The 13,816-nt window shown below is 41.4% G+C and overlaps 1 protein-coding gene across 3 annotated transcripts in view; it reads right to left on the bottom strand.

The window, feature by feature from the left end:
- The window catches only part of LOC139559337 (alpha-catulin-like), a 125,640-nt gene extending 118,744 nt beyond the window's left edge, over nt 1-6,896 (bottom strand). For 2 of the 3 annotated variants that reach the window (XM_071375260.1, XM_071375261.1), the window contains exon 1: nt 6,498-6,895. In XM_071375260.1, the coding sequence (XP_071231361.1) occupies nt 6,498-6,593 (96 nt within the window). In that variant the 5' untranslated portion in view covers nt 6,594-6,895. Of the gene's footprint in view, nt 1-6,497 lie in introns of all 3 variants that reach the window. The other variant, XM_071375262.1, reaches the window with a different exon arrangement.
- Between the last annotated feature and the right edge of the window lie 6,920 nt (nt 6,897-13,816).

Below are 13,816 nucleotides of genomic sequence, written 5' to 3'. Positions count from 1 at the left end.
CCATGACCAGCCTTTCAAAGCACTTCATGGCTACAGACGTGAGTGCTACGGGTCATTTAGGCAGGCACAGAGACTATGGTGGTCTGCTTAAAACATGTTGGTATTACAGACTCAGACAGGGAGAGGTTGACAAGTCACTGGACAAGACCTGTGAAATAGCTTTCTCCTACTCCAGTACTCTTTGCACCAGCTTTTGACGTGATCCCCACCTGCTAGGCGACTCAGTCACCAACTTGTGCTGGGGTAGGTTGTGTTCTTTTTGAGGAAGTGCCATGTCTCTCTTCTTTTAACACAAATAGGAAAAGGCACCTACCACTTTCTTACACACTCCAGTTGCTCGATCCACCCATTTGTCTACTCACTCTCTCTAAGAGAAATCAAGAGATTTTAATAAAATGTTAAAATCACAATAATACCTTTAGTTATGTACAAATCTAATATTTAACTTAACCAGTTGATGAAAACAAATGCACATTTAGTGTCATCTAACAAGGTTAATTACCAATGGCCAAGTGCAGACGATGTCCAAAACATTGCAGTCGGGTCCATTTGTTGATTTGTGCGGCCTTCACCACATTCGCATCACTATCCGTTGTAATGCAGACCTGTCTGTCTTGACTGAGTCCCCAGGAGGCGAGAGCTCCAATGAGCCCCTCTGCTGTAGCTTCACCCGTGTGGTCGTCGGGAAAGTAAGATGTTTGAAGACATTTATTTCTAAGATTCCACTCTTTGTCAATATAGTGAATAGTGAGGCTAATATAAGGCTCTGACGTGCGACTTGACCACAGATCGGTAGTAGTAGCAAAATACGTAAAATCTGTCTTGAGCTGTTCCTCAACTTTTCCCTACACTCGGCGTAGAGTTTAGGCAGTGCGGTGTTAGAGAAATGTTTGTGGCGAGGGAGCACATACCTGGGGTCAATTAAATCGATACGCCTCTTGAAACCTTCCTTTTTGACTGTGCTAATTGGTAATATGTCCTTAGCAATGCAATGCATAATGGCATTTGTGATGTCTTTGTGTCTTTTCGATGTTTGCTCGTAGGGCATAAACGCTGTCAGTGTTTACTGCTTCGGGCGAACATCCCTAGATTGGTTGGTGCTTTATCAATACCATGGCGCAAACTCAAACTTTCTGCATGAGTGATTTATCTTCAGATGGTGAAAAAGGTTTGTCGTATTACCAGACTTGGTAGCCACCTTTTTACGACACAATTTGCACTGAACCTTGCTCTGCTCTTTGTCGGACTTCAAAAAGCCAAACCACTTCCAAATTACTGAAACAGTTGAACCCTTTTTATCAATAATTTCTTTGTTGGAAGCTGCTCCTTCTCCATGGCTATCACTGCCACTGTTTTCACCTACATCACACATTTTTCGTGGTTAATAGTGTTTTTTAGTGGGCGTATACCTCCCCACGTGCATATTGCCACTTCTCTGCACGTTCCTGCTGCGTCACAGAGGTGAAATGGACCTAATTATTCTATATCGACATTATCGAAAATTTATCTAAAAGTTTTTATATTGTTATTGAGGGAAGTAATTACCTCGAAAATTATTGATATTGATTTATCGCCCAGCCCGACCCTCAATGCTTTCTCTCTTTATGTGACATGTATGCATCACATGCATGTGACCAATAGGGCCTTACCTATAGCATATCATAATCACATCAATAAATTGGTACATTGTAACACATGACAGCAAAATCAATGCAGAGGATGTGACAAATAAACTCGAAAAGGGAATGTTTACTGGTTGCTCAGGTGGTAAAGGGGAAGTCAGATATGTGGAATAAATTTGACTAGTTGTGGAAAATACTGGAGCTCAAGAAAAACAAGGTAAGGAGCAAGCGTTGCATGCATATTAGGCCTATGTGTGACGAACAGGTTCTGTTAGAATACAATCTACTTTTTCTGACCGTTTGGAACAATGTAGACAACACTAGATAAATTAGAAGTGTACCAGAGAGTCTTGTTGTAAAGTTTTTTTTTTTTTTGTAAAGTCGCATTCCTTCGTGAATGCAATTTCCGAAATTGAATGGTTTAGGCCTATTTATTGTTTACGCTAATTATTCAATGGTCGCTTTATTTTATGTTCAAACTAAAATGCTTGAATGCATTTCACATCATGAATGACTCGTATGATGTGTGATGACATGAACAAATAAATTATTGATACAGTAGCCTACTGTAAGTATTAAAATAAAGGCATAAGTAAGTTACAGTATTAAGACTAAACAGGACGCGCTCTTAGGCTTACAGCTCGATGGTGGTGATACAAGGCTGCTATAATAAACCTACTAATGATGATAATAATAATAATAATAATAAAAGTAATAATAACAATAAAAAATGGAGATCTGCTGCAGCCACCACATTGTTCTCAACAACAGTATGCTGGTTAACTTTGCTATTATGCACATAGCAACATGGTCTAGGAAAAGAAGCCAATTCAACAGCGCAGTAATGTGTTTCAGAACCGCGGACAGCGACCACTATCCAACGCTGGAGAAAGCGCATTTGTTGTAAAATAATATTATTTTTTATTTGTGTTACACCATTGCTGTTACATAATATAACCATATACAATTTCAGTAGCACATGTTTTAGAGTGATGGACTGTGCCATCCCCACGGCCTCCACAATGGATCAGTCCACTCAGACAGGCACCAACCAGACAGGTGTCTTGTACACCATGATTTGTAAAAACAAATGTGGCTACTGCTCGACTAAAGAAATCTTGGTCGACCAACAGCCTATCGACCAAACAATCGACCAGTCGACTAAATGGGGTCTGCCCTAGACACATACATTTTGCTTTCCTTTGCTCCCTGTGCTGTGTATGATGACAAGTGAATTAGGCCCCTCTATCAGAGATAGGATATTCACCACCATTCATTCAATACGCCATCGGAAATAAAAAAAAATAGTTACCTACAAAACAAATCTGTCATTGCATAGATATGAGAGAAATACTGTTGAAACACAAAAAAAGGTCTTCTTAGTTTTGACCAGGTCCTGAGAGTGGCCACAGTGACGGAGGGTGCAAAAAGACAGGTGGACGGACGGACAGACAGGCAGGTAGACAAACAGATTGTCACAGCTGTTGAAAGGAGAGGACCAAGGTGCAGCGTGGTCAGCGTACAGTTTCTCTTTAATAATAAAAGACGCCGAACAAAACAATAAACACTACAAAAACAAACCGTGAAGCTCAAAGGCTATGTGCCCTAAACAAAGTCAACTCCCACAGAGACAGGTGGAAAAAAGGGCTACCTAAGTATGGTTCTCAATCAGAGACAACGATAGACAGCTGCCTCTGATTGAGAACCACACCCGGCCAAACACAAAGAAATACACAACATAGAACATAGAATACCCACCCCAACTCACGCCCTGACCAAACCAAAATAGAGACATAAAAAGGATCTCTAAGGTCAGGGCGTGACACAGATAGCCAGGCAGGTAAACAAACAGACAGGCAGGCTGACAAACAGATAGCCAGACGGGCAGACAAACAGATAGCCAGACGGGCAGACAAACAGATAGCCAGACGGGCAGACAAACAGGTAGACAAACAGATAGCCAGGCGGGCAGACAAACAGATTGGCAGGTTGTTGTAACCTTGTATGTGCATACATGGTGCGGGACCATAGAGATAGAATATTGTAGCCATAGACACAATATGGCAATGTTCTATATTATATTGTTCTGAGCGTGTATAAAAGTGTTCCATTTCATTCTGTGGTTGTAGAGGTGTGCGGTCGTGAGCAAGCCCAGCAGTACATCTCCCTTCCAGCTACTAGCCCTGAGATTACATGCTGATGGGAGTAGAGCTGATAACAGAACAGAGGCTGTGAGAAGATCAATGTCACAGTGTACAGACAGGGGTGGAATCTGCACCAGAATAATCTTCCCAGGACTTTTCTCAGTGACACAGACTTTTCATCCACCACCCCCCCTCTAACCACCCCAGTCCCAAAGGAGAGCCCACACAATGCAGGCAGTCAGATAATCATCCAGAACCCCCTTCTCCAACCCCCCAACCCCACTCCCAAAGGAGAACCCACACAATGTAGCCAGTCCCTCACAATCTACTTCTGCCCTCTACACAACAGAAGCCTCTCGCTGCAGGGAAACTTGTGTATTACATTTACATTGTATCAACAACACTGTCTGGTTGCATGATAATCCCCAATGACATCATGACTTTAACAAAAACAACAAATATGGAGAAAACATTTAGCAGAGATTATCTGCGTCGCAAACGGTTGCTATGGGGATTCTTACAAGGGGAGAGAAAATGTCATTGTTGAGCAAACATTTTGTCCTTGACGCTTTTGTTACATCTAAAACAGCAAGATTGTGAATGTCATTATAGCACGCCCACACACGATGATCTTCCTCACCACCGGAGAGAATATAGGAAACTTGAAACAGACCTTACAGCTTGATTTTGCAGCACTGTAGCCGTACATTCAGTAAGTTGGCTGTGCAAAGTGCATGAATGACACAATAACAACTCTTGCTAGTTTTTCAAATGAGTTGGTATGAAAAAGTTAAGCTAGAGAAGGCATTTTCAGCTTTCCTTGAGAAAGGCAGAAACATAGATTTTACAGCTCATTTCATCAATAAACTAAAGCATGTACAACCTGCTTTTTCACTTCAGATACATGGAATTAAAAAGCACACAGCCCAGTGCTAAATGAATGCATTAGAATGACCAGAGTATCCTAGACCTACGTCATGCAGCTATCCTCTTGAGAGGGGTATCCATAAGGACCACACTAGTGGCCTTATCTTTCAAATGAGCCAGTGCCAATAGAGGGAGGACCCAGGCTTTGACACCCCTCTGAGGGGGAAGGGTCCTGGACAGAGACCCCTCTCACCACTGTATTGTCTGGGACCCTGTAAACCCTCATTGGAGAGGTGCCCCACTGCCTCTCTTTCCACTGTAGATGAATAGAGACACAACAGTAGATATTACATGTCTCTCTGAACCTTCTCCAATAGCCACTACCTCTTAAACAAGAACACATTAGCATTTATGTGATTCTCTCTCTCTCATTCCCCCCATTGATGTGATGCAATGCAATCTGGCCATGTGACTTGCTGGAATTGGAAATCAGCCTAGAGGTCACACAAGAGCATAATGGGTTAGTTTTACACATGCTGAAACAGGAGCTATTTGTGAAAATCTGATTATGTTGTTTATCTGAGCTGGACAGATCCTATTTCTCAATGGGGATAATAGACATACATTGCTTATAGCTTAATCTATAGAACTGTGATAGCCTATGATTTTAAACTGCAGAAGAGCAGGTACTTTTTGTTATGTGATGAACCCCTATTAATCTAAGACTTCGAAGAATGGTTGGTATGCCAAATTAGAGTTACTGATTAAAAAACAAAACAAGTATGTCAAAGTAATTAGAGGGGGTGGGGTCAACTCAGTTCTGGAAGTCAGATTGCTGGGGCAAACTGGGTAAAACTATTGATATTCAGAGAAACTTTCTCTGCAGTCTTGCATGGCAATAGGGTATAGGCTAGTCACCATAATGTTCTCTGCATCTAGTGAGGGGAGAAAGGTTTACATAAATTCTGAGAATATAGGCTATTTGTAACTTTTCTTCTACATTTTGGGGTCAGCCCTGTTGTGCACTAATTAGAAGGGGAAGAAACAAGGAGAAATGTTCACAGACAATTTGATACATGAAATGTACTGAAAATAAACAGTTTCAACAATAGTTAATCAATGAGCAAATGACACATTGTAGCTTTAGTAGGCCACCCTTTGAAACAGTGATCATGTCCCCACATTCTTTCCCAAGTTGGGCCCTATGCAATTAAATAATTTGAGACTTTCACAATAGAATTAGACCATATATTTAAAAAATGTGGAGCCTTTACAACAGTTGGATATTTCACTGGGTACAAATTCCACCCTTAAAAAAAGATTTCAATTTTGAAACTGCAGTAAAAGTGCAGTAACTGCAGTCAACTGTGGTATTTTGAACGCAGTAATTGCAGTAATTACAGAATACTACACTCTAACTGCAGTTACACTGCAAAATTACTACAGTAACAAAAACTGTTATTTTGGACGCAGTATTTGCAGCATACTGCAGTTATACTGCACTCTAAATGCATTTATACTGCAGTGTACTGCCGTTATACTGCACTCTGACTGCAATCTTTTTTCGTAAGGGCAAAACTTCTCAACAACATGAACATGCGGCGGCCTCCACGTAAACAAACAGGAACAACGCAGTTATTACAATGCACCGTCATTCAACCACCTCTATCAAACTTTCACATTTACAGAAATGTCTGAACAGTTTAAACAATCGACGACTTGAGAGTGAAAGTGCAATGCAGTCTCTCCTTCAATCCACAACACACTGCGTTAGCTTGGTAAATGAAGCAAAATAACAATTCGTCCTTTAAGAATGTTCATGGACAAAGTTTAACTCGGCTTGTTCTGGCGCACAACAACTCACCTGCGAGACCAATGGGATAAGTGTTTGTTCCACCGACCGAGTTTTGATTTCCAGTCCGGAATCAAAGTTAACACTGCTGCAAGGAGATGAAGCCATTCCAACCGATCTCGCTTTATTACACAATGCACTACTGGGTACCCGCTACCTGGTTTAACGTTTCAGTAAATTAGCGTAAACTAATGTGAAAGTATTTGGGGTTTATTCCGCTAGTTACACGGTCGTCTGACTGACTCTAAAGAAGCATGCCGTTTTAATCCACTCGTGTTCGGGTGTGCTGCATTCTGTGCGCCCGCTAATGTCTATGTAGTTTACTCAACTACGACAGGCAGAGGAGTCTGCAGCAACTAGCTAGAGAGAGTGGGTTGGCTATCCAGGACTATAGCCGTACGAGTAGGAACTGACAGGCACGCACATACACACACACACACACAAAGGTTGTAACGATCGATTGAGAGAGCACACTGAGGACATGGACGTCTCTTATTTACAGAGCTAATTTCAGTTTGTCTTAAACTCGCACAACATGGTTTATTGTCCGCATAGCCTTTAGCCCACCCTAGTGTTTTGTTATTACATGGTAGTAACCCTTGACTATTTGATGTAATATTCCATGACTCTCACCCGGACAGTTTTACGGGACAAGCATCGAAGACAGCTCTCTCTGTACCTTCTCAATTCACATGTTAACTTCATAGCAGGCGTTTGCTCAAGCTTATTGGAAGAATGAATACATGTATGTAACAAGGTGTTTGCAGGAATGTGAATCTTTGATGTTGGGTGTTAGCCATCTCTTTGGTGATTGGCAGCCTTATAGACTATATATATATATATATATATATAGAGAGAGAGAGAGAGAGAGAGAGAGAGAGAGAGAGAGAGAGGGTAGCAGTCAACAACAAAAAAGTACTCATTCAAGGGTTTTTCTTAATTTGTACTATTTTCTACATTGTAGAATACTAGTGAAGACATCAAAACTATGAAATAACACATATGGAATCATGTAGTAATCAAAAAAGTGGTAAACAAATCAAAATCTATTTTATATTTGAGATTCTTCAAAGTAGCCACCCTTAGCCTTGATGACAGCTTTGCACACTTTTGACATTCTCTCAACCAGCTTCATGAGGAATGCTTTTCAAACAGTCTTGAAGGAGTTCCCACATATGATGAGCACTTGTTGGCTGCTTTTCCTTCACTCTGCGGCCCAACTCATCCCGAACCATCTCAATTGGGTTGAGGTCGGTGATTGTGGAGGCCAGGTCATCTGATGCAGCATTCCATCACTCTCCTTGGTTAAATAGCCCTTACAGAGCCTGGAGGTGTGTTTTGTGTCATTGTCCTGTTGGAAAACAAATGATAGTCCCACTAAGCACAAACCAGATGGGATGGAGTATCGCTGCAGAATGCTGTGATAGCCATGCTGGTTAAGTCTGCCTTGAATTCTAAATAAATTGCAGACAGTGTCACCAGCAAAGCACCCCTACACCATCACACCTCCTCCTCCATGCTTCACGGTGGGAACCACACATGTGGAGATCATCCGCTCACCTACTCTGTGTCTCACAAAGACGAAGCGGTTGGAGCCAAAAATCTCAAATTTGGACTCATCAGACAAAAGGACACATTTCCACCGGTCTAATGTCCATTACCCATGTTTCTTGACCCAAGCAAGTCTCTTCTTCTTATTGGTGTCCTTTAGTAGTAGTTTCTTTGCAGCAATTCGACCATGAAGGCCTGATTCACGCAGTCTCCTCTGAAAGTTGATGTTGAGATGTGTCTGTTACTTGAACTCTGTGAAGCATTTATTTGGGCTGGGATTTCTGAGGCTAGTAACTCTAATGAACTTATCCTCTGCAGCAGAGGTAACTCTGGGTCTTCCTTTCTGTGGCGGTCCTCATGAGAGGCAGTTTCATCATAGAGCGTGATGGTTTTTGCAACTGCACTTGAAGAAACTTTCAAAGTTCTTGAAATTTGCCAGATAGACTGACCTTAATTTCTTAAAGTAAGGATAAACTGTAGTTTCTCTTTGCTTATTATTATTTATTTTTTAACCATTATTTAACAAGGCAAGTTAGTTAAGAACAAATTCTTATTTACAATGAAGGCCTACCCTGGCCAAACCCTAACCCGGATGACGCTGGGCCAATTGTGCGCCACCCTATGGGACTCCCAATCACGGACGGTTTTGATACAGCCTGGAATAAAACCAAGGTCTGTAGTGACGCCTTGGGCACTGAGATACAGTGCCTTAGACCACTGCACCACTCGGGAGCAGCGCTCTAAGGAGATGTTCTTGCCATAATATGGACTTTGTCTTTTACCAAATAGGGTTATCTTCTGTATACCACCCTTACCTTGTCACAACACAACTGATTGGCTCAAACACATTAAGAAGGAAAGAAATTCCACAAATGAACTTTCAACAAGGCACACCTGTTAATTGAGATGCATTCCAGGTGACTACCTCATGAAGCTGTCATCAAGACACTTTTTTGGTTACTACATGATTCCATATGTGTTATTTCATAGTTTGATGTCTTCACTATTATTCTACAATGTAGGAAATAGTACAAATAATGAAAAACCATGAGTAGGTGTGTGAGTAGGTGTGTCCAAACTTTTGACTAGTACTATATATCTTTTTTACTTTTACCCCTTTTTTGTGATATCCAATTAGTAGTTACAGTCTTGTCCCATCTATGCAACTCCCCTACGGACTCGGGAGAGGCAAAGATCGAGAGCCATGCGTCCTGCGAAACACGAACCTGCCAAGCCGCACTGCTTCTTGACACACTGCTCGCTTAACCCGGAAGCCAGCCGCACAAATATGTCGGAGGAAAAACTGTCCAGCTGGCGACCGAAGTCAGCGGATGGCCAAACCCTCCCCTAACCCAGACGACGCTGGGCCAATTGTGTGCCGCCTCATGGGTCTCCCGGTGACCGCAGGCTGTGACACAGCCTGGGATCAAACCTGGGTCTGTAGTGACGCCTCAAGCACTGCAATGCAGTGCCTTAGACCTCTGTGCCACTCTGGAGGCCCTGTTTTTATTGTTTGTCAGACATATTCTGAGGAAAACAATCCGACTCAAAAAAATCATTTTTTTTTTGTGTAAGCGTATCCACACTGTCCTAGCATGTCTAGGCAATGTGTGATTGTCTTGCTTACAGCTGCCTCTGAAGTTATTATACTCTGCAGAAACACTGACTGCTATTTCACTCTCTGTATATTTCCTCTTGGCTGTGTGGCTCTTGGGAACAGAACTGCTGAGCTGAATGTAAAGATCATGAATTGAGGGTGATTTTGTGCACAGTGAAACGTGGAATAAGCTGCATACTCAGTCATTTCCCTGGGATATGCAGATTAAAGGATGACTTGCAGTGGGATTTTGAAGTATTTTCTCAGGCATATTGGGTTCATGGGCGGCATATGATGATTCCAATTATCCACCAACAAAGTTTGAGTGGTAGTTTTCCCTAAAAATAAGTAATGGTGTCATATATTTTCTGAAATAGAGTTATAGAATTTAAGTTCAAGAAATGTACAACAGATTTCATATAGCATTTCCTGTAACACCAATGTCTTTTGCGTTCCAGAGGCATTCGGGTTTTCAGCTAATGACACTGGACGGGCCCTGCGATAACTATAAATGATAAAAACATAGTTGTTTTTCTGCTTCCAGAGAGTGGATACTTTCACCTTCAGAAAGGGCATGGTGGAAAGATTCCCTTACCTCTACCATTAAACCCCTTTGACCTTGCATTTGAGACCACAGGTGCAAGCTGATGCTCCTTCTGGACATCAGTGATTGTGACTGCCAGTGCCATATGCTCAATATGCCTATGCCACTGCTGGCCAGCCTGCCAGAGAGAGGCCCTCAGGGGCTAGGATCATTTAATTGCCTGTAAACAAAAACAGGCTGCAGAAAGTGACACAGAGGCGGCTGCCAGTAATCTTGCTGCCATGTTTTGTTATAGTATTTCCCCTGTCGTGACATAATTATGGACATTTAAATCCCACACACGCTCATTAATACTCTCCGAGCCTCTCTCTCTTTATCCTGCACCTTAAACTACAGATCGTCTGTCTGCTCTGCAAGCTGATGCATGCAGGTAGGGATAACATTACACACACACTTCAGGGGTTGCATCTTCCTTGTGAATGCAAGGGGGTTGACCTCCGCTAAACATAGTGATTAGCTGGACCTGCTCACCAATCTGTCCGGTGCTGGGAGAGATAATGAGTTGATAATTTCTGATGCAGAATGTGTTTGTGACTTACATCAGAGAGCAAGCACAACAAAGCCTTCAGAATGGCGGGTGCCGTAGTTCGTGGCTGTGGGAAATAGCATGGGGGAGTTACTACTTACTGCTAGTACTGGACTAGAGTTGTGAATAGGCCATACCACACATGGCGAAATTGCCACGGAACAGGTTGATTTGTCCCACCCAATCATTAGCTTTAAAGATGCACTATGCAGAAATCGCTCAGCCTTTTCCTGGTTGCTAAAATTCTAATAGTTCGCCTAATTTCAGTTTATGTGACAAAATAAGCAAGTATAGTGTAGATAATCATTGTACCATATAAACAGCTGTGAAATATATTATCTGTAACCAAAGATATTTCATTTTCAGCTGTTTGAAGCTGGTGTACGAAACTGAAAGATGCAACAACGAAACTTAAGAATGGGAAGCATAGAAATAGTGCATATAGAACAGATTTACCGCTTCTTACACTTGCTTTTAACGAGAATGACAGATCTATAAACACATATTTCTATGTGAATTTTGTCGCGTCGCCCAAAAAGTTACATATTGCAGCTGTAAAAAAACACACAACATAAATGTGCTTATGAACACGTCATATTCAATGGCAAAATGTGTAAAATTGCAAGACATTAGCTTCAACGGTCAACTTTGGGCACTAAAAACTGTCCTCCTCTTTCTCAATTTTCAAACAGAAATGGGGTTGTGCCCTTTGGTGGTTCATCGATGTGACATTCTGGTCATGCGCGCCGTGACTGAAGTAGTTAGTTTGTTAGCTAAGATAGCTACTTATAGCAAGCCAGTAACTCCTCCAGTATGTGTTGTAATTTCACAGGACTTGTTTTTGGACGGAAGGTGTAGAGATCGGTAAGAAATGGCACTTCTGTAGCCAATTATCTTATTCGTAATTTTTAAAAATGTATTATGACCTAGTAGGACGTGCATTGATCAGTTCTACAGTTTAAAGCTGTAATTTTCACGTTTTTGCCCAAAGTCAACCTTTAAAGTAACTGTCCTGTGTTTCCAGATTTCTACATAAAAATGGTAATTAAGTATGTTAAAAAGCAGCTTTTCTGTGTTGGAATAGAGTGGGCGTACCCTAACAACAGAATAGTGTGGGCATTAAACGTATTAATGTGACTAGACCGCTGAATGGCCATCTCATCCTGCTCAGAAGGATTGAATCATATCAAGCATTTTTAAACAGTCTTTTTGAGGTGGGATTGAAGTGTTTAAAAAAAAAAATACAGTTTCTACTTTGGCCAGAAATACAAGTATGGAATGAGTCAACAACATTAGTTAGGTATGGGTTAACAGAAGATGATATTCTCAATGTGAGATTTTCACTGGACAGTTAGTTTAACTGCAACATTTTCTCTCAGCCTCATGGCAAAATATATAGAGCAGCAGGAAATTACCTTTAAAACTGCAAAATGTCCTCTCATCCTCATGGCAAAATGTATAGAATGGCATGAGATGAGCTATAAAACAGCACATGTTTATCTCTGCCCCATTGCAAAATGTGTAGAATTGCAGGAAATTAGCTTTAAAACTGCAACATTTTCTCTGAAATGCACAGGTGCGTCAATGTAAGCTACATAACAACAAAAAATCTGTCAGTTTAAGATAGAGATATCTGTTATGCATTGGATGTGTCTCAATCCACCGCATACGCCACTGTCGCACTTCCACAACTGCGGTGAAAGGTGGCAGAGCTAGAGCCATGTTTGTCAGACACTGAGACATCCCGAAAATCGATCTTCTTATGAAAACATCTGTAGTGTCAGAACGGTTTGACCTACAAACTATTATGACCACTCCGTGGAAAGGGGAGACTCTCACGATGACGTTTTGCTCGAGGACCCCCACAAGTGTCACAGGACTCGGCTGAAGGTAACCGGTACAGGTAAAAAAAAAAACGAATGGAAGTATGAAGGTAGTTTCGCGCCTACCCCCAAAAATGTGTTAAATGTGCGTAAAATAAATCTCCTAGATTTAGGAAAGACACTTCAAAACCTTGTTTCTTATGATAAATTTTTTCACTTTCCTTTTTGCCATTTACAAATGTGTTATTCAATGCATTTCTATTAGCTTTAGTAGTAAAGGCCAAAATAAATATTTTATCAAATAATTTCTTTACAGATTTTTGGGATATCTAAAGGGGTCCTAAAATTCCAAATCGAATAGCTAAATGATCCATAGTATGACCATCTTAAAACAATTCCATATGTCAGCTTAGCACCGCCCCCAATATATTTGAATAGGGACTTACCATCACGAAATGGACAGAATGACTGAAATTAACACCTAAGAGTGAGGGAGAGGAAACACTATGTCTGTTTAACTCATACTATATATTCCTGTGGATCTGTTGGGGAGGTATGTGAATTGGAGTGTGTCCAGGGTTTGAAGCCGTAGTCAGAGATGTGAGTGTTATGAGGCGGTAGTCATTTAGGCCGGTTACCTTGGCAATCTTGGGCACAGGGACTATGGTGGTCGGCTTGAAACATGTAGGCATTATAGACTGGGTCAGGGAGTCAGCACATGCTCTGAGTACACGTCCTGGTAATCTGTCTGTCCCTGTGGCCTTGTGAATGTTTGCAAACTGGTATGTGACAAGAATTAATGCCAAAATAACATGCAAAACAGGATTTATTTTGCTCAACAGGGAGGCCCAAAACAAGCCCTGAATGATGGGTAGCCTCTTAGTATGTTGAAGACTTAGCTTTACATGTCCCATTAAGAAGTACTTCAAAGACGTTTGCTTCGCAAGTCCCATTAATAAGAAGAACTGTATGTCGAAGATTGAAACTGGGGCTATTGCACCACCTAGTGGATTCTACCCAATAACGCAATCAGAAGAGTTTAGAGATTGTTCGAGATTATGTAGGCTACGATGAAGCGTGTGTAATGTTTTATTGTAAAGGTAACAATGCCACCAATAAAATTCAAGCAACTGTCCCCTTAAATTGCAGTCTTGTGAAACAAAAATATACAGTTTTCCAGAGTGTGTTCAACTTCATTTTACCCATTAAGCTCTGTGAGCGGAATGTTTG

The sequence above is a fragment of the Salvelinus alpinus genome, chromosome 29, assembly GCF_045679555.1.
Source record: "Salvelinus alpinus chromosome 29, SLU_Salpinus.1, whole genome shotgun sequence".
Lineage (NCBI taxonomy): Eukaryota > Metazoa > Chordata > Actinopteri > Salmoniformes > Salmonidae > Salvelinus > Salvelinus alpinus.
The sequence above is the reverse complement of the archived record's forward strand: the minus strand, read 5'-3'. Positions and strand labels throughout refer to the sequence as shown.